This window comes from Aquila chrysaetos, chromosome 1 (genome assembly GCF_900496995.4).
Source record: "Aquila chrysaetos chrysaetos chromosome 1, bAquChr1.4, whole genome shotgun sequence".
In the NCBI taxonomy this organism is placed as follows: domain Eukaryota; kingdom Metazoa; phylum Chordata; class Aves; order Accipitriformes; family Accipitridae; genus Aquila; species Aquila chrysaetos.
In genome coordinates this window covers 52,095,504-52,114,206 of record NC_044004.1, presented here as the reverse complement: position 1 = coordinate 52,114,206, position 18,703 = coordinate 52,095,504, and the positions used below count along the sequence as shown (strand labels likewise).

Genomic DNA, 18,703 nt, shown 5'->3' with positions numbered 1-18,703 from the left:
CATCAGTCCCCAAGGCGGGGCAGGGGGGGCGGCGGGGAAGGCAGAAGCAGGATGTATTTTCTGGTTTAGGTGGCAAAATGCAACTCATTTCACACTGTAACAAACTAAGCAATACTGTCAGCAGGAATATATTTAGATTAAACTGGAAAGTTCAAGAAGTTCAAGTACTTTAGTATTCTGTTCCCCTGCCTTCCTGAAGTAGAGGACATAATGCAAGACGGGCCCTCACAGCATCCGTAAACCATGCTGGCTGGCTGCCAGGGAGGATGAGGAGCTTAGAAGGGAGGCGGAGGGGAACAGCTAGAGCATCCACCTCCATGTCTTCCACTCCCTCCTAGTGAAACACAGAGGCTCTGCAGAAAGCGGTGGCCAGGCTTTGAGAGGGAAATTGTGGCATGCTGTCCAAGGTAATCTACGGAAAGCTACAAAACAAATATCCTGACAAATGTATTAGTACGGATACCTATTAATTTTAATATTGCATGGTAGTACAGGTGTTTAGAGTCAGTGCTTGCTTGTGTATCACCCAGCACTGTTATAAATGCAATGCTGGTGATCACCAAGGAAAGGTAATTTTTGCTTGTAGCTATGCAAATCAAACAGTAAGCAGATTGGGAGCAATACCACACAGGTTTGTTGTCTGAGACTCTAGAAGCATAATACAAAATGTAAGGACCACTAAACTGGGAAGAATTTTCATTAAATGTAGAATGAGTTAAGGACCAGTCCAAAACCTATTTACATCAGCTTTACTCTCAGTATGAAAGACAAAGACCAAACAGAATAGCAGTTCTGAGATGTGAAACCTATAATATCAGCAAAAGACAAACACAGAAAGGACACTGTAGAAATCATGTCAGCTCTTAGGCATTTCTACTCTGTGTAGAACAAAATTAAGTACAAATTCTTTTCATCCAAAGACTGATAAAGATTGACAAAGCGATGCTAAGTCAGACTTCTTTTGGTGACAGAAATAGAGAACTGTAATGTGATTGTTTAATTCTGCTTTCGAGACACATTTTAATGAAAACTCATTAGCAAAGGCACACACTGCAGAGTGTTTGTGCGATGCCTGCATGATGCTTTGGACTACCTATTCAGCTAGCAGCCATTACTAGAGTTGTGCTGTTTAACATGATCTTGTAATCAGTCGCAATGCTAGTTGACTGTATCTATTCATCTTCCGGTCCGTTTTAGTAACCTGATCCACATGGGAGAAATTATTCCTTGACTTCTCAATAAAATAAGGCTTTGCAAACAAAGGAAGGTGAAAGAGGTTAAATTGGCTTTGATTATTTAAGACACATTAATCATTTATTATTTAGCAGTCTCCCACATCAATCTGTTGTGCACATGGCTCTTTCTGCAAGACTCCCAACATGTTTTAAATGATGCTCAGTACACATATTGGAAAACAGAATAAATTTAGGAATATCATAAGGTGGAGATCCCTTGACATTCTGCAGTAGAAAGCAATTCACTTCCTGAGGAACCTGGATTACTTTCTAATGTCTTCCCTTGAATACACATGGCAGCTGGCTTGATATTTTACTTTCAATTTAGTCAAGTAGCAAAGTGGTCATGTTAATCACTTAAGGAAACTGTAGCATTTCTCATCATAGAAGACCTTTTTCCTATTATCAAAACATTTTTTAAACTTTATGTTTTAATTCCATAATTAAGTTTTGTATTAGATTGTTTTAATACTGAAAAGAGATTAAGCAGTATGCTTTCCAGTTCAAACAGTTCTTTATCAGAAACATTTTCTTTACTGCTACAGACTTTAGCTTCCACTTGCTTGCTAATACAGTCCTCTAAAGCAATTTTAGCTGAAAAATCTCAGTGTGCTGCATGTGAGAAAACAGAGAAATCTATCAGAAGTATTATCCACCAATTTACAAGTATTGCAGGAGATTGCACGATCCAAACTTTGCTGATCATCTTGATAGCCAGAATCTGACTGTAATTATGTTATAACCACTAGCATAAAATATATTATACTACCTTCCATTCTGGTAACCTCTCAAACACCCAAAACACTCAGTCAACAGTGTTTAAACTTCTTCAGAGCAGCTCCACAGAGACAAGAACATTTCTTCCCTTTGAAACATTGCATTTCTTCCTTCTTCACCCATTCCTTCCTAAATATAGACTAGCCTCTAGCCTTTTTTCACTACTGTACACCCTATGGATGAGAGGATTCATTTCTCGTCTAAGTCAAAGTCAGAACTTCCACTTACTTTTAACAATGCATCTAAATGAACTCCAAGGCTTAAGAATATTCTCTCAACTACTGGAGACATTGTCCAGAAGTCAAAGAAAACAGAGCATTGCTTTCTTTTGCGGACTAACCTGTCTTGCTTTTTTTTACACTGCAAAATAGGCAACTATTAAGTTTATACAGTGAAATAAAAGACTATGAAAGAATATAAACCAAACTATTCACAGAAGCACTAACTTAAGGACTTCTGAAATACTACATTATGAAGTGTATATCAATATTTGTACAACATTGATGAAATAATGCTATGCAAATTCCTGATAACACTTTTATCCAAATATTGTTAGCTTTTAAAGTTGCATTAAGGAGAAATAAAACTGGTGACTTTTGTTTGTTTGGTTTGGAATTACAGCAGCAAATCTGTAGTGATGATGGAATGAAATTAAATTTTCTGCTTACCTGTTGAACTAGATATCTTAAGTATTCAATGTATGCTATTGTCAGAATGTGTGACTAATGGGGTGAAAATTATTTCTTGCATTGTCTGATGTGTTTTGTGGTTTTCTATTTAATCTAATTTCACATTAACACAATATTCTTGTAGTTATACACTTACACACATCCTAAATAAAATGATGTGCAGATACTACTTGCCAGGGTTACAACTCACTCTTTAAAATCTCATATAAAAGCAAAGAATACAAATGTAATTGCCACTTGGTTTCAACAGAAACACAGTTGAATCCATCCTTAGCTGTAATAGCTATCCTTTGAAGAAAAGCTGCATAATCTAATAAATAAGTGACCAAAAGTTTTTAACAATATTATGAAAAGTGTTAACACTATTTATTTGCACATTTTTCTTCACTGAATTCCCTTCATGATGATCATAGTAAGCATGTCTTATTCCTGTAGATTAGTTCAACTTTCTCTGCAATCAATTCCTTGTAATGCAGTTTTCACAAGTACTCTGTACAAGGTAAATACAGGTGGATGTGTTGTTCCATACAAAAACATACCACATTTCCTTTTGTTCTTGCATTGAATCACCCTGTATAAGAAAATATATAATTGCAACTATGACATGGTAGAGGCATTTTAGCAGGGAAGGTTGAAAAATGTGTTCCACTAATGTTGAAGAGAATGCTGCTAAAGAAAAGGATTTTTTCAAATTATTGTTATTATTATCTTTAATACTCAGATCTCAGCCAGAAAACTGTATCTGTTTGGGGAATGGGGTTCTAATTTTATTGCAGAATTGGCAATCATCTACTTTACTGACAGAAGACACCCCACCCCCCCCAAACTCCAAGGGAACACAGACTGGGGAAAAAAAAAAAAATTCCGTTAACAGCATGGATCTCTGCAGCATGAGATAACACATATTTGATTTGGGAGCTTGAATCAGCTTAAAAGACAGTCTGAAAAAACACCAAAGTGTAGTTTGTTTCAAGAACTTTGCAGATTAAAATGTGAAATTTTTGGTTCTACCTTCAGAAGACTATCTGAAAATTCAGAAGACAAAACTTTAATGCTCCACTGAAACATACTGAAACATACTGAAAGGAAGGTTTCAAAACCTGCTTTAATTCCAGTGTTCTTTCTACAAATTTGAAGCAGCATGTTGATATACACCAGTACAGAACCACAGCCTTATTTTGCAGAACAGTCTTTGGCAGAAAGTATTGTTAGATTTTGCTCAAATCGCAGAACAGAACTGTGCTAAATATTCCATATTGTGGCATTCTTAATCAAAGATTATTCAAGAAGGCTCATACAAATTCATAAGTGAATCTCTTACACATATTCAACCAATGTCCCACAGACAGAATACTTCCATTAAAAAAAAATAGGGAAAAAAAAATATTTCTACAGTTATGGAATCTTCCTTGACTATGTTCTTGCATGAGGATACATACTATCAGTTCACCTTCTAGCAGAAATTCTGGCAGATGCTCTTCAAGAAACAGAATTTTAACATCACTCGGCAAAATTGTATTTATTCCATTATCTTCCACAATTCAAATATTGTTTGGACAGCATATGGTGATTATAAACATAACCACCTCATTAAATTGTCAATAAGTGTGTAAATGAATACTGAAAAAAAAAATAATTACAATCCACTAATACATATCCTCCACATTCACTTATGCTAATTCTCAGCTCTTTGTGAAGGATAAAATAAATAGGGCATCCGTATGCTGGCAGGTAGTTGTTATTATCTTCTCATGTTTCAGAAGGTATTTTAGAATCATCTAAGAGCAAAGTATGAATGGTGTTCCAGTAAATCCCGCTAAATCAGTGCATGGACACAACAGCAGCAGAGGCAAACAGGCTGACAGAAGTCTGAACACCCACAAAGATAATAAAAAATACTGTTCAATACAGCTACTTACATCATGGCCTACAAGTTCTGTCTGCGTGGATTTATCTGCTTGGGAAGCAAGAGCCTTCTGAAAGCACTGAGCCTTTTCCTGTAAAACAAAATAACATCATAGGTGAGTCATGTTTTTCCTCACTGGGCTTTGCAGCTACAAATATCCAGAGAAGTTCAAAACTCGTGCATGGACAGCTGTTCAGGAATAAATTTATTATGGCACTATTCTCACTGGGAGGTTGATTTCCTTACTGTTATTTCCTTTTATCAACTTATCTTTCTCTTAAACAGACAGTGAACTCGGAAAGTCTGACTATGCGGTAGAGCGGGGCCCACAGGAAGGACGTCACTGAAGCATGATGCAAAGCAATCTTCTTCCAGAGCAGATACAGGTACAAAGCACTGAGCAGCAGCAGCGACTCTTGCAAACACCAGCACCATTCCAACAGCAAAGAAACCACTTTTTTTCAAGAAATATTACGGAACATGCAAACTGAGATGACTTCCCCCTTGCCTGATGCAAACACATTAGCAAAGCCTAAACATTTCTTGGGTATTGTACTGATTTCTGCTTTTCCCATCCTTGTTCCTCTCTACATACCTCAATCATTTTTGGAAGTGTGGTGTGGAATCTCTGGGACAGGCTTGAGCAAAGAAATCTGGTCACCTTGACACAATTATGCGTCACCAAAAAAAAGCATTTTGATACTTCATTTGAAAGTCATCATTAAGTAGAAATGTTGATCCTTATCAAGCCCTTATATATACTATATTATTTTCCAGGAGAAAGTATATGATGAAACAACTGTAAATATGTGGGATAAGGCAGGAAAAGGCACACAGGAGGGGAAGGTTCCATGAACAGGGACCACAAAGTCCTTTACTTCACTGATTTATGTTTTCCTATTTACCAATTCAGTTTTATTTTTCAGCTATATCCATACAAAATACTTTTCTTTGACTCAAATTCCTCAAGACCTACAAAAGTATATTCTAATGTTACTTACACGTATGTATTACAGTAAAACAGAATTTGTGTAAATTGAATCTCAAGTTGGATGAATCTCAGTTTTTACTGAAATAAAGATATAGAAATGTGATTATTCTCAGCTATTGTCTGAGTTGTGCTTTCCTTTATCTCTTCTAAGTATTTTAAAAATCACTATGTTAAGTGAATTTTGTCCAAAAGCATGTAAATAAGAGGAAGAAGACAACACCTAAATGACCCTATCTCCAGTATTTCAACTCTTCAAATGGGGCGGGGGGGGAGGCGGGGGATGATGGGTCGTGGTGGTGGTGGAATTCAAACCGATCACTTCACTGGTATGAGACAACTTGCACCCAAACTTGCTGATGTAACTGAGTTAAAACTGAATTCATAGCAAAGATAATCTCATTTCTGACAGAAAAGCTTCATCATCTCAAGGTTTGAATTACTAGTCCACTGCCCACAGCATTTTTATGTGTTTAGAAAACAGACATTGTTATATATCTACTTTCTTACTTAGACAATAACATTTTACTGCTCAGAAGCGCCACGAATTTTCTAGCTACAAACTCAGACATTGACGGAGATTGAATGTTCAAGTAACATTATCATTGGACCAAAACCAGTATTAAACCGTGTATCTGATCAAATTTAACATTTGCATACTTTCTCTGTGGATTCACAAATACATATTTTGAAGTAACTGGGGAAAAAAACCCAGAACAAATCAAAACCTTCATTAAGGCAACCAATTAATTGGGAAAGCTAGGTAGGTTGGAATAATGAAATGCATTTCTTTCTGAGAACTGCTCATTTAATTGCGTATATGCAGTGAGATCCATTTTTAACACATCCAAGTTGACTCCACATTAACACCTTAAACAGAAGTAGAAGTTAAAGAGGTCCATGTTGACAAGTAGTATCTTCTCTTTAGTCTACAAAAAGAGTACTTTGTGTTGATGCGAAACAAACTTTATAATATGATTTTTAAAAAAATATGAAATATAATAAGAATACAGTGTATTTTATCTTTTTTTCCAGTGATGCAGCAAAAGTCTGCAAAAAGTTTAAAATCACAGAGATAAATATTTTCCATGCAGTAATGTAGACAACTTACAGTTTGTCACAAAACAGCATCCCACTGGAAGAGGCTACTTACACTTAATAGTCATTCAACTTCATCTCAGTTGCATTTCCCTAACTTGCACTACTTTATTTCTAGAATTCTTGTTGCCAGAGTAAAGTAGCTGTTCCAAAAGACATACCTTTGTTTATGAAATAATTTTAGTAATATTAAAGGTATTAGATATCAAAAACCATTATAAAAGGTTCTTTCCAATATAAAAACACTTCTTTAAATGATAAGTTGGTATTTTAAATATAATTTCATGCTGCATTGACTATATCAATAGACTTCTAAAAGGTTTTTCATGAGTCTATGTTGAAATGTATGGATTTTGAGAAAGTCAAAACACAGTATAAGGTGCATCCTTAATGCCCCCATTTTTCTTTTGAGGTATTCCAGAGAATCACAGAAGGTTAAGTTGTTCCATCCTCCTGCTTTCTGCCCTTTCACTGTGTGTGTACGGGAGGAGTCAGCTCCACCTTCTCTATAAGATATTAGGTAGTAAAAAGATTGCAAATAGATCATTCCTTATCCTCCTCCTTTTCAGGGTAAACAAAACAGGTGCCTTTGCTTCTTTAAAGACCAAGAAGGGACCAAATTATTTATTTCTAAAATATTTTTAGGATGAGACAAAGTACTTCTAGGTGACTTTTTAAGATAGAGCATAAAAGAACATCTTTTCTTACCAGTCTGTGTGTTGTTATTCCCTCTTATTAAAATAAATAGCATTAAGAGTACACTTGCAAGGTGACAGGGATAAGATCATGAAAAATTCTCATTCCTTGGGTTCATCTTAATTAGCGAAAAGGTAAGAAGAACTGTTGGCAATTTTAAAGTCAGATAACTCATAGCAACATTGCCAGCGACATTCATTGCAACCCCTCCCTCTCACGTACGTGTGTGTGTGTGTGTGAGAGTGTGTGTGTTGTGGGGAGAGAGAGAGAAAAACTATGTGGAAGGACATCTTCTCCATCATTTGCAGTTGCTTAAATTACTGAGATTACTAATCTAAGTATTTCAACAGCCTTAGTGAAAAGCATTAGACCATGATCAATAAAGCTATTTCTTCACATGGGAATAAGTTCACATGTAGTTTATATCTCAATAGTATCTCTAGTATAAGAGTGTCATTGTTTATATACTTACTATTTTATTACTACATTTGTTATAAGTCACCAAGAGGTGCTGAAATAGGAAGATAATAGGCATCAGCTGATCACATGCATGTAAAAACATTACAGATAAAATAGAGAGGTGAAATATAAGATAAAATAGTAAGTGAAAAAAGGACTTGGTCTTCACCACTGAAAGACAGCTACTAGACACAGAGTCAGTTACTACCAGACTACTTATATTTAAGAAGTTAGTATAGGTTAATACATCTTGAAACATATGAATGTCTTTTTAGAATGTTCCTTCTCTGAACAGAAGAGCGTTAAAACAATTTTCATAGCTTTGACTGTGAACAGGTCAAAGTTATTTTTTGTGACCATTCTTTTACCCAATTCCCTATCAGTGACAGTACGGTGACCGCCTGTGGTGCTTTGTTTAATTGCAAATTCCAAAAAGACAGTGCTTGAAAATTACCTTGAATGGTCATACTAAATCAAACAGCAAAACTTACCATTCCAGCTGTTTTGGAGGAATCAGTAGTCTGTTAGCCAGTACAACTGTGGCCTTTGTCACTAAGGAATCTATTTTGTCTAGCTGATAACATATTAAAGATTTTTTTTTCTAACAACTATTTCACCTTTATTCTTATTTTGATTAAAAAAAATCTCACAACTTAACCTTTTGCCTTCAAATCTCTTCATACTCAAAAGGCTCAACCTCTCTCTCCTACAGTCTGTACAGATTATTGCATGACTTTATGAAGACAAATCTGTTTTATTTGGGTTTTCTCTCAGCACACATCCAAAACAGCCTGCAATTGTCAGCATCAGCACTGCAGTCTGATTTACAACTTACACACGATTGTTTCCCTTGCTTCAGGCATTTACCCCACTGCGAATAACAACTTCTGTTTGCAACAGAACTGGGGGAGAAAAGGTTGTCTTCAGAAGACTTATAAAAATGCAAAGTCTTTTAATTCTGATGTGCTTTGGGATTAAACTTAATCAACAGCAGCAGTTAGGCCATGAGAGCAAAGGGATAACAAGTAGCACAAAAAACTGCTCTCCAGCATCTATTCTACCTAATTTACAGACTACAATAAGCTACAAAACTGACTATATGACAGCTATTTCCATAGAAATTGAGACCCTATTGGTTTGAGACTCAGTTTGGGAAGAAAACATAACATATACAGCATAGCTGTAGTGATCAGCTGTGGTATGGCTGAATCACATCACACTTGAAAACTTTTTGTGAAGCCCAGCAAAAAGCCCAGCTGTCTCTCGAGCACAGGTTAAGCAAGCAGCTACAGTATGGTTCAACACTCAACAGATAAAGTACTGAGGTGCTAAAAAGCCACAACAAATTTAGAGGCATTACTTGAGTCACAGCGGTGAATGGATACAATCATCCCCAAGGGGACTAGCCCATCGTTCAGGAGAAAAACAAGGGAGAACTTGGTGGGAATGCACCCAAGTATGCACAAATAAAAGTTTCATTGAGGGTTACAGTTCTGTCAAATCACTGTAAATGACAAAGACCAAAATAACACAGAACTTCAATGAACGTTTCATAGTTTTCACATAGGACTCTTACACAAACCAAAATAGTTTTCCAGTTATTACATTATAATTTTTTTGTGAAACGCAAAAGCAAAGTCCTATGCATATGGTAAGTGTGGTATCTGGAATGAAAGACGACATCGCTTCTGGTTTGATTTCTATCAGAACTCAGTATCCAGGTGTGAATCAAGAAATGCTAAGATAAACCTGTCTTCAAGCAGATTGCAATACTTTAATAATTAGTTACTGCCATTCTGAATACATTTAATGAAAAAAATGCAACTTCTAAAAGTGTAATCACTTCATAATAGCTCTTTGAAGATGAACAATAACTAGAAAGATTTCAAATCTTAACAGAAATACAAGCCCTGCTATAGTCATGCCAGCTAACCTTACTCACAGTAATACAAAGGTTTACTAGATCCTAACCAGAGAGGGCTATTACTATTATTTTAAAAGAACTTTTTAAATCCTTATAATCCCAAGTATTTTCTTAAACTTTCCACCCCCAAGCTCTACAAGAGAAAAACTCTTCTGTTTTGCTGAGTGTTGTATGACCTTACCAATAAAAAGAGGACTCCAGGCTTTGAGAGCACAGGCTATCTAATCAGAAACAGAAAACACACAAAAAAGTGAATCTCCTAGTCCACTTAGCTGATGAACACCAGAGACAGGAAAAGAACCTTAAAAATTGTATCTTCTGGCTTCCATTTATTTGACTGGACCATGCTGTATCCTAAACATTGCCATTACCACTTGTGTATTTATTACAAAATTGAAACTAAATATTTACAGAGACATGAGAATACCACAGAATTTCAGGGTAAGGATTTCGCAAACGTACCTGAGCTTTTAACTTTATTTTTCAAAAGCATCTTTGGAAGATGCCTTAAGACATAGCATTAAACTGTGGCAGATATCTGTTTATGCTGTATTAAAAAATAACATTGCATTTCTTGCATCAGGGGAATTTTTTTTGAAAAACAAATGTATTTTGATTAATTATTTCCTGTTTTATCTGTTGCATCAGAAAGCAAAAGGCTCCATTTCCAGGTGGTACTACAATTTATATTTTAAAGCAATACCTTGTTATTGTTTATTACTATCATTCACGCATTCAGTAAAGCTGTGTATCAAGTAGTCATTTCTTTACTGATTATGTTTCCCATAATAAATCAATGCTACTTTAAGACATAAGTTTATGTACACACATCACTGAAAGTATAGAGGAACTTTTTCTAGTCATCACATCTCTAAAGTAAAAAAATTACAAATCACACTTTCATATATGGCCCAGACATGGCCATGCATGCTTTGAATAATGCAATACAATAAAAAATTTATATGGTCACACTCTATGAATAATATGGCCATAACAAGTGATGCCAATCTTAACACTCCCCCCAACAACAACAAACCCCAAAACCTGAGAAAGTTACTGAAAGGGAGGAAAAAACAAGCAGTAATGGAGTCATAAAAACCTTTAAAAGGCTGACACATCAAGCATAGTCATTCATGCAGAAATTATCTCTACAAGTACAGTTCTGAACTTTTAATAACCATTGTTGTTAGTCTTGATTTGTGTTATGGTTGCATGCAGATGTTGAAGAAGATATCCTAAATTTTATAGTAGTTCATCTAATAAAGAATTAGCTTGCTCTCAACCCATACATCCTTAGACATGTAAGACACCCAACAGACTGCTACACCACCACTAGGACCACCTAGACAAATACAATCCTGTCCCAAATATAAGACACCCAACAGACAAGCCTAGGAGACAGTATTATCCCAAATTGATAATTCAGAAATTGCGATACAGGGACACTAAGGCTTACACTAGCAAAACACAAAAAAACCCATTAACGCTATTAACTTGATCTTCCTACAACTATTTGAAGAAAAATAGCCAATAGGTGATTTATTTTTCAAGGTCATGCGTGAAGCCACCTGCAGAGTGGAGTACTGCATAGATCCACAGTCCAAGTCTTATGTCCTATACACAACAGCAGTCTTCCTCACACCGTTAAACTCCAAACACATTTGCTTTAGATAGGCATTTCTGGGCTCAGTTATCTTCTCAGAGTCCACAACAGTGAACAGTATTCAGTACAATTACATGCAAGATTACTGCAAAGCAGGACTACCCATTTGGATTCAAAGATCCAACTTGCACACCTTCAATTCACAACATTTCAGCATTTTTCTTCTAAATGGACATCACAGATATGGCAGTGGAATCCTCTTCAATTACAGCTCTCATTTACTTAACTATACAGTATTAAAAGGCCCCACTGAAGATGTGAAACTGGTTACTGTTCTTTTACACAGCAACTGTTAACCCATCAGCTGTAAACTACTAAATCATCAAGAATAACAAGGTTTTACCTCATTTAAGTTACGCTTTTCCTAAGTTTACTAGCTGCAAATGGAGATGAGACATGTAAAGTCTCTAATTAAATTGCTTATAAGCCCAGCAAACCAGTGTTCAGCTTTTTTTAGAAACAACTGCAAGTTAGAAAATTACTATCCTAAACCTTAAACAAGGATATAAACATATTTATTTCAAGTATTTGTCACATGGGAGTAGCACAGTACCTTTTTCATAGCGTAGCGAGAATTAACTCTTCCAAGAACCGAGATTAGGACAAAATGGATTAGATAGATTATTCCTGCACTTCTACTTTCATTAAAATATACTGCCACAACATCACCTCTAGTTCCTATGCTCATGATTCAGCTGGCAGAGTTGTGCTGACACACAAACACAAAACTAACACGAAAAGGAATGCAAAACTATCAACTTTGGTGAACAAAGAAAGCACACATTTTATAACCTTGGGTTTTTTCCTTCCTTTATCCCTTTTTAGAGCAACCACATTTATCACTTTAATGGCGTACATGATTTTAAATGCTGCCAGGTTCTGGATGGGTACACAAACAGAATTTCATGGTCTGTTCCAAAACATCTGTTTTGGAAGGTTTTTTTTTTTCTTTCCATAACTTCTTCCATGTTTTCTTGGTGACTATCAGTATTCATTAAAGGAAAAACTCTCTGATTACACAAATATATTACAAAATAACAGCCGTATGAAAATCCTGTAGCAGTAACTAACAGATGATTCTTCAACACATTTAATATAAAGTTTTACTGAGGGAAGTTATTTTATTAACATCTGAAAGTATCAAAGGCACTCCTTAACTTTTTGTTATGTTTTCCTTCCCTACCATGTGAAACGCTAACATTACACACTTTGTCAATCAGGCTTCTAAGTAGAGATGTTTAAGTGCATTGCCAGTCAAATGTTTCTGTTGGTTTGCAGTTTCCTTTCCCTCTGTGCATGCAGGGACATTGGTGGGATGCGATTAATGTCAGTGCCAGCCACTTTGCACATAGATTTAACGGCACGTGCATTAGGCAGAGTGCAGGAATCATTAACTCAGCACATTCCAAATTGCAACTGATGTTTATTGAAGGCTTCTGGCATTAATTAAACCTCACACAGCTAAGCATTTACAATAATTTTACAGATTGCTGTCCTGAGGAACGAGATTCACAACTGTGGTATTAGAAGTGTATACTACAAACACAACGAAAGGGTCATTTTCAAGTCGTCCCAGCAACAACTGCATGGGGCAGATTTTGATCATTTGTTGGTCAAATGAATAGGAAAAAAACAAACTAACAGTAAATCAAATAATTGCTGCCACCATGGAAATCAACAAACACATGTACCAATCCTTGTGATAAATAAGGCTGCAGTTTTATGCACTGATATCAACAATGTATGATCCCTGCATCACTGTAAATACACCTAGCAGTACCAAAAACAATCCACAGCTGACATTCTTTGAGTTGTCCATGTGTGACATTATGCCAATTACTCAATAAATTATTTGTACATTTTGGCAAGTATTTTGGATAGAACCATCAGCTTGGGTTTAGCACTGCCAGAATAGGACAGCTATGTGACTTGCTTTTGTCCAGCACTCATACGCAGCCCATTAAGTATCCATATTCATATGCACCCACTGGAAGCGATCACACTGCCTGTCCATCTATTCCTTAATAATAACTTTTTATTACAATGGTCAATACTAACTAGTCCAAGCAGCAGAGTTAGAAAATTAAAGTTTCTCTAAGTTTCATGAAAGTTGCTGTCTGGACAGATGCAAAGGGCCTAAGCTTGCAAGGGGCTTCAGCATGAGCTTGAAGCTTGAAGTCAGCCGGATGGGCAGCAGGCAGACAGCTGTGAGCCAGCCACACTGTGCAGCACCTTCGGCCCAGGTAACAGGAGCCCAGAAGGATGTTTAGGGACTGTATGGGAAAGCAGGGCATGGAGAACTATAGGGAAACAGAGGAGACATACACGGTATAGGATTTAGTGGTATGGCTCGTGAAAAAGCTTCAGCCACTACACCAGGCTTTCAGATGCACTGCAAAGACTTTTTCCTAGGCAATTACTTGCTTAACCAAGGACAAAAGGGAACTTTCACCCTTTGTGAACCTGCTCTCAGAGGGAGCCACAGCATGGGTTTTGCCAGTAATCGACACTGGAAGGTTATTAAAGTAGATACCTTTTTACTGTGAATTTAGGTTCATCACTCATGCCCTCCACTCTTACCCACTCACCTCAATTGAGATACTGAAAATTAAATATGAAGTACATCATATTTAATTCAATAAGACAAAACCAACATGCTTTAATATGCATTATCGTGATATTCCAAATACTTTTGCTCATCTAACCAAGGCTCATGAGTAATGTTCAGGAGCTTCGTACTGCTTTGCCAAAGCAGAATAGTTTTGATCAGACAACAAAATTTGCTTTCACTTTTACAATACCAAAGCAATCCAAACCAGCCTTCCTATTTTTGATAACACCTGACAGACTATGACACAATAACATTCCAGCACAAGACAGGAGAGAAGCCTATCAATCTCCTCTTCTTTCAAACATTTCTTTAATTAATTCAGAAACTTTCCCACTGATGGGAGTTTGACTTCATGAAAGCTGTGTGACTGTTACGAATTCTACAGCAAATCAGTGGGATGCTGGAACTTAGTCGAGCATTTATAGCACTGACGTTCTGATTTCAACTGATGAAAGTAATGAAATACGTAGCAGTATTTTCATCACTGTATAAAAGTTGTACTCTTCCAAGTATCTGCAAAAGATACTAAAAAATCTTATAATGTATAAGGAAAGTAACCATAACATTCTAGTTTTTGGTATGATGCATATGCACAAAGAAGCTATAGCACAACGAATCTGAAATAAGTTTTTTCTTACTATTTCTAGAAGCATTACAGGATCTTAATGGAAGAATATTGGAAAAAGATCTCTCCTTTTTTCTCACTTTTAAAAATACAATTTCTCACCATTAAAGGAAATGGTGACTAGACCTCTATTTCCCACTGACATGTATCATAAGCAAGACATGTTGCTATGGTCCCCAGAATACTGCTGTAATGAACAAAAAAGACAACTTATAATCATGACCATAAGCAGCTGTCACATAAAACTGTTCAAAGAGGGGAAATAACAATCCAAACTACGATATATTCATAAAAGCATAAGGATTACATTATTCGAGTCTAAAGAAACACCCTGATACTATCTTATATTTTTTCAGACAAAAGAAGAATAAATTCTAATTTTGCCTCAGAAAGCAAGAAATGAAAAAGAGATGAAGGTGAACTTATGGCACTTGAAAAACATTAATAGTCAGTTTATACCATAACATAAATTCAATGCACCAAATAAACCCTCTTTATTGGCTCATAATCAGCCTGTTGGTACACTATTGTTGAAAACTGTTTTGCTAAAATTTTTACAAGTGTTCTTTAATGCTGCCCTAGTGCTGTCTCAGCTCATAATATGTGCCTATTAACAAAAAAGGAGTTGTTTGTAAACACTGCTTTTAGATAAGCCAGTGTTGCCTAGGAAGATGCCTCATTTCTCAACACATGCTACACACTGTAGTATCTTGTAAAGATGCAGGAGAGAGCTTAATCCTGTCTGCGGGTCGAAGACCAAGGACTCCCTCTGATCTGTAAGTGTAAACCAATAAAGACAGCTTTGAAACAAAAGCACTTTCAAACTAGGCACATTAGAAGATGCAATTAATGGCTGAAGTAGAAGATGGAGGTATAAAACTACAAAGACTGTAAAATTGGACTAGACAAGTGAGCAGCAGAGGTCCTTTGGGGGTTAACAAATAAACAGGTAACAAGCGGTTCAGGAGCTCCCTTGAGCTGCAAAGTGATGGACTGGGAGAGCATTGAGGAAAATATTGCATGCTTTCACATACTATCTTTTCTGTAAGCACCTGCTTGTGGCCACCACTGGAGACAGACAGCTGAAGGGCTGGATAAACCCTTGCACTGACCCAGTGCACTTTTTCTTATTTCATATTCTAAAGCCTAAACCAAATTCACTCTGTTTTGAAATACTGCAGTATCAGCCTCCCAAGCACCCAGCTAATACTGTTCCATCAGACAAGAAAAATGGTTGCCTCTATTTTTCATCCAGTTATTCCCTGTTTCTTAATAAGGAAAAGATAATTTGTGTCGAGTTTTCCTTCTTCTTCAGTTAAGCTTGTAGTACTAGGGGCTAAGAAAAAAAATAAAAATGAGCAAAAGCTAACAAACGGCACATCCTGGGAAGAACTTTCTAGCCAACTAATGTAAGCTCAAAGAAAATAGTAATCTCTACGATTATGTTTCAGTAACGTTTGCCACGTGGTCTAACAACAGTATGTATTCTCAAACTGGCCATTATAAAAATAGTCTGTATAGTGTTACTGACTTTGAAAAATAAGCCTCGTCTACATATTTTTATATGCAAATCCAAACCTGACTATACTTTGAAGATCTGGAATCCAGAGCTTAAATCAGGAATACTTAAAGATATAGGAAAAAAAATTAAAAAGATTATCATAAACAAAGACTAATGTGGCAGATAAGGGTATATTTTATATGATTAGGTGGCAGGGTGTGGATGGGATGGGAACGGGCTATACTTCAGTAACCAAAATCAATGGGCAACATACAGTGAAAGGTACTAAGTCAATGTTACAATCTATGGGTGATTTTACCAATGCACAATGATGTGATGTTAAAAAAAAAAAAGTCTCTGCCAAAACTAATACTAATAATATAATCATAAAATAGTTCACTGGTTTGTTTGATCTTGAGTTATAAATATTTAGCAACCGCACAACATTATCCAGGGACGAAGTACTGGTTAGCATTTTTAGAATACAAAAACAAGCATCTGTTTAATCTAAAAAAACCCAAAGAACTTATTTTAACCTATAACTCCTTGCACTCAATTGGGAGCTGTATGGCAGCTCTCAATCAATTTTCAAAATTTCAAACTGAAGCAAAGTTATAAAACATGTTAAAGAAACAGGTGGTTTATTAACACAGAAGTGAGAAGAAAGTCTACAAGAGCCTCTAAATTGCATCCAAAAGCTAGTGGCAAAAGCAATTTAGAATTTACTTGTGAGACCTTGGGGTAAGGTAACAACCTGTGCCTCTACACCATGCTGCTGCTACTTGGTTCGGATTTCTGTTTTCTCCAGAACCTTCCTTCAGTGTCCACTGTAAAAAGATATCTGTGGATTTAGGAATCACCGTAAGACAGATAGCACCTACAATCATTAAGTGTAAGCTATGCAAAAAGCTCAGCCCCCATTTTTGTTTATTGCTAATTTAACGAAACCAAATAAGGTAAAAATCTGATTTTGCTCTGTTCATTAAATGGGTTTTGCAGAACTTAAATCTGACTAAAGCTTATTTTTTTCTATCAGGACATCAATCCATTTGTTTCCCAGTTTCCTATATATTTTCTTAAAACTGAACCTGACTCAACAGACCAACAATTCAGAACATCACTGAACTCTCAGTCAGGTGTATGTGGACAAACTGTTTTAGATTGTTGCATATTTGATAATCACAGAAGGTTTGCCAGTCTTCATGTCTTGAGCATTTATGGCACGCTATTCCATTCATGGTAACAAAAAGCCTTATTGCTCTGAATTCAATGATGCATTTACAGTAGGCCATGACATGGCTATTACCAAATTGCATAAAACATGAAATATAAAAGCAGAAAATAATACAGATTTACTTGAACAAATGTAATTTCAAAGTATAGATATTATCAGAAATGGTAGACATATCTTGTCTTTTATGGAAAGATAGCTGAGGTTTTCATGAGTTCCACAGAATTTCGCAAGCAGGTCGTCTTAAACTTTCAGGTTATCCTAGCTATTTGTTTAAGAAATACTGCAGTCAAAATTGACTTGTTATTCAGAAGCTCCACTCTATGTCAAAAAAGTGGCAAGCTTCTTGAAAAGTAATGCACCGTTCAACATATTTAGGAAAAGATGTTCAGTTTATTCTGTATACACTGACTTTTCTAGCATCGCTTACAGAGACAGCATTTGCTTTTCTATCAGAATTTGCACACAAGCGAAAGTGAAGAAAAAGAGTGACTATTTTCTGAAGTGCCAAAACTGCGTCCAACCTGTGAAAGACTTAATTGTTTTTGGCAGCCTAAGTCTCCACTTCTACCACAGGGACTATGGTAGACATTACAAACAGATGAATTTTCCTCATTTGTGTTCTTCTGAGTGCGTTTGATTTCTATCCTAGTCTTACCTTGTTCTCCTGAGGCAGTACAGAGATCTTCCATGGCATTTGATCCTACATATTCAGCTCAGCTCTATTCATCTGCAAAGTTTTACCTCAGAATGCAATGCTCCATTAGTTGTCTGTTTTATATATTTACCAGTCCTGATGGCAGTCATTATTACATAGACTCTTAACTAGAAGAAAACCGGACCATGTGGAGACCTAGTCAAAGCACTTACACACAAAACACAGCAAAGGAAACAGGCAAGATGAAGAGATCATTAGTCTGTAGGTGGATATCAAAACTGGGGTTATAAGAGGACTACATCCAAACGAGCACCTTTAGCCCAACAACTGGTCTCCCAGAGGCTCAGGTGGTACCACTGAAGCTTTGCTTGCGTAGGCTGGTGTAGTATGTGTAAACCTTACCTGGTTATAGATAGTGACCCAATAGGGCAGACTATTCCACTACTGATATGAACCAGGAACTTTCATAGGGAAAAGAGGGGGAAAAAAACCCCAAATCAAACCAAACCAACAACCACAAAAAAGCCAAACAAAATTGCCCATAAAACTTCTCTATGATCAGGATAGTTAAGAATAGGACCCAAATGCTATGAAGGTAAACTTCTGACACAAAATTCTCACTTCTATGCAGCTAAGCTCATT

At 36.3% G+C, this 18,703-nt stretch overlaps 1 protein-coding gene across 2 annotated transcripts in view; it reads right to left on the bottom strand.

Moving 5' to 3' along the window:
- Positions 1–18,703, bottom strand: part of CCSER1 (coiled-coil serine rich protein 1) — a 723,061-nt gene that overhangs the window by 265,145 nt on the left and 439,213 nt on the right. For both annotated transcript variants that reach the window (XM_030016667.1, XM_030016693.1), the window contains exon 9: positions 4,621–4,698. In XM_030016667.1, the coding sequence (XP_029872527.1) occupies positions 4,621–4,698 (78 nt within the window). The remainder of the gene's footprint in view (positions 1–4,620; positions 4,699–18,703) is intronic.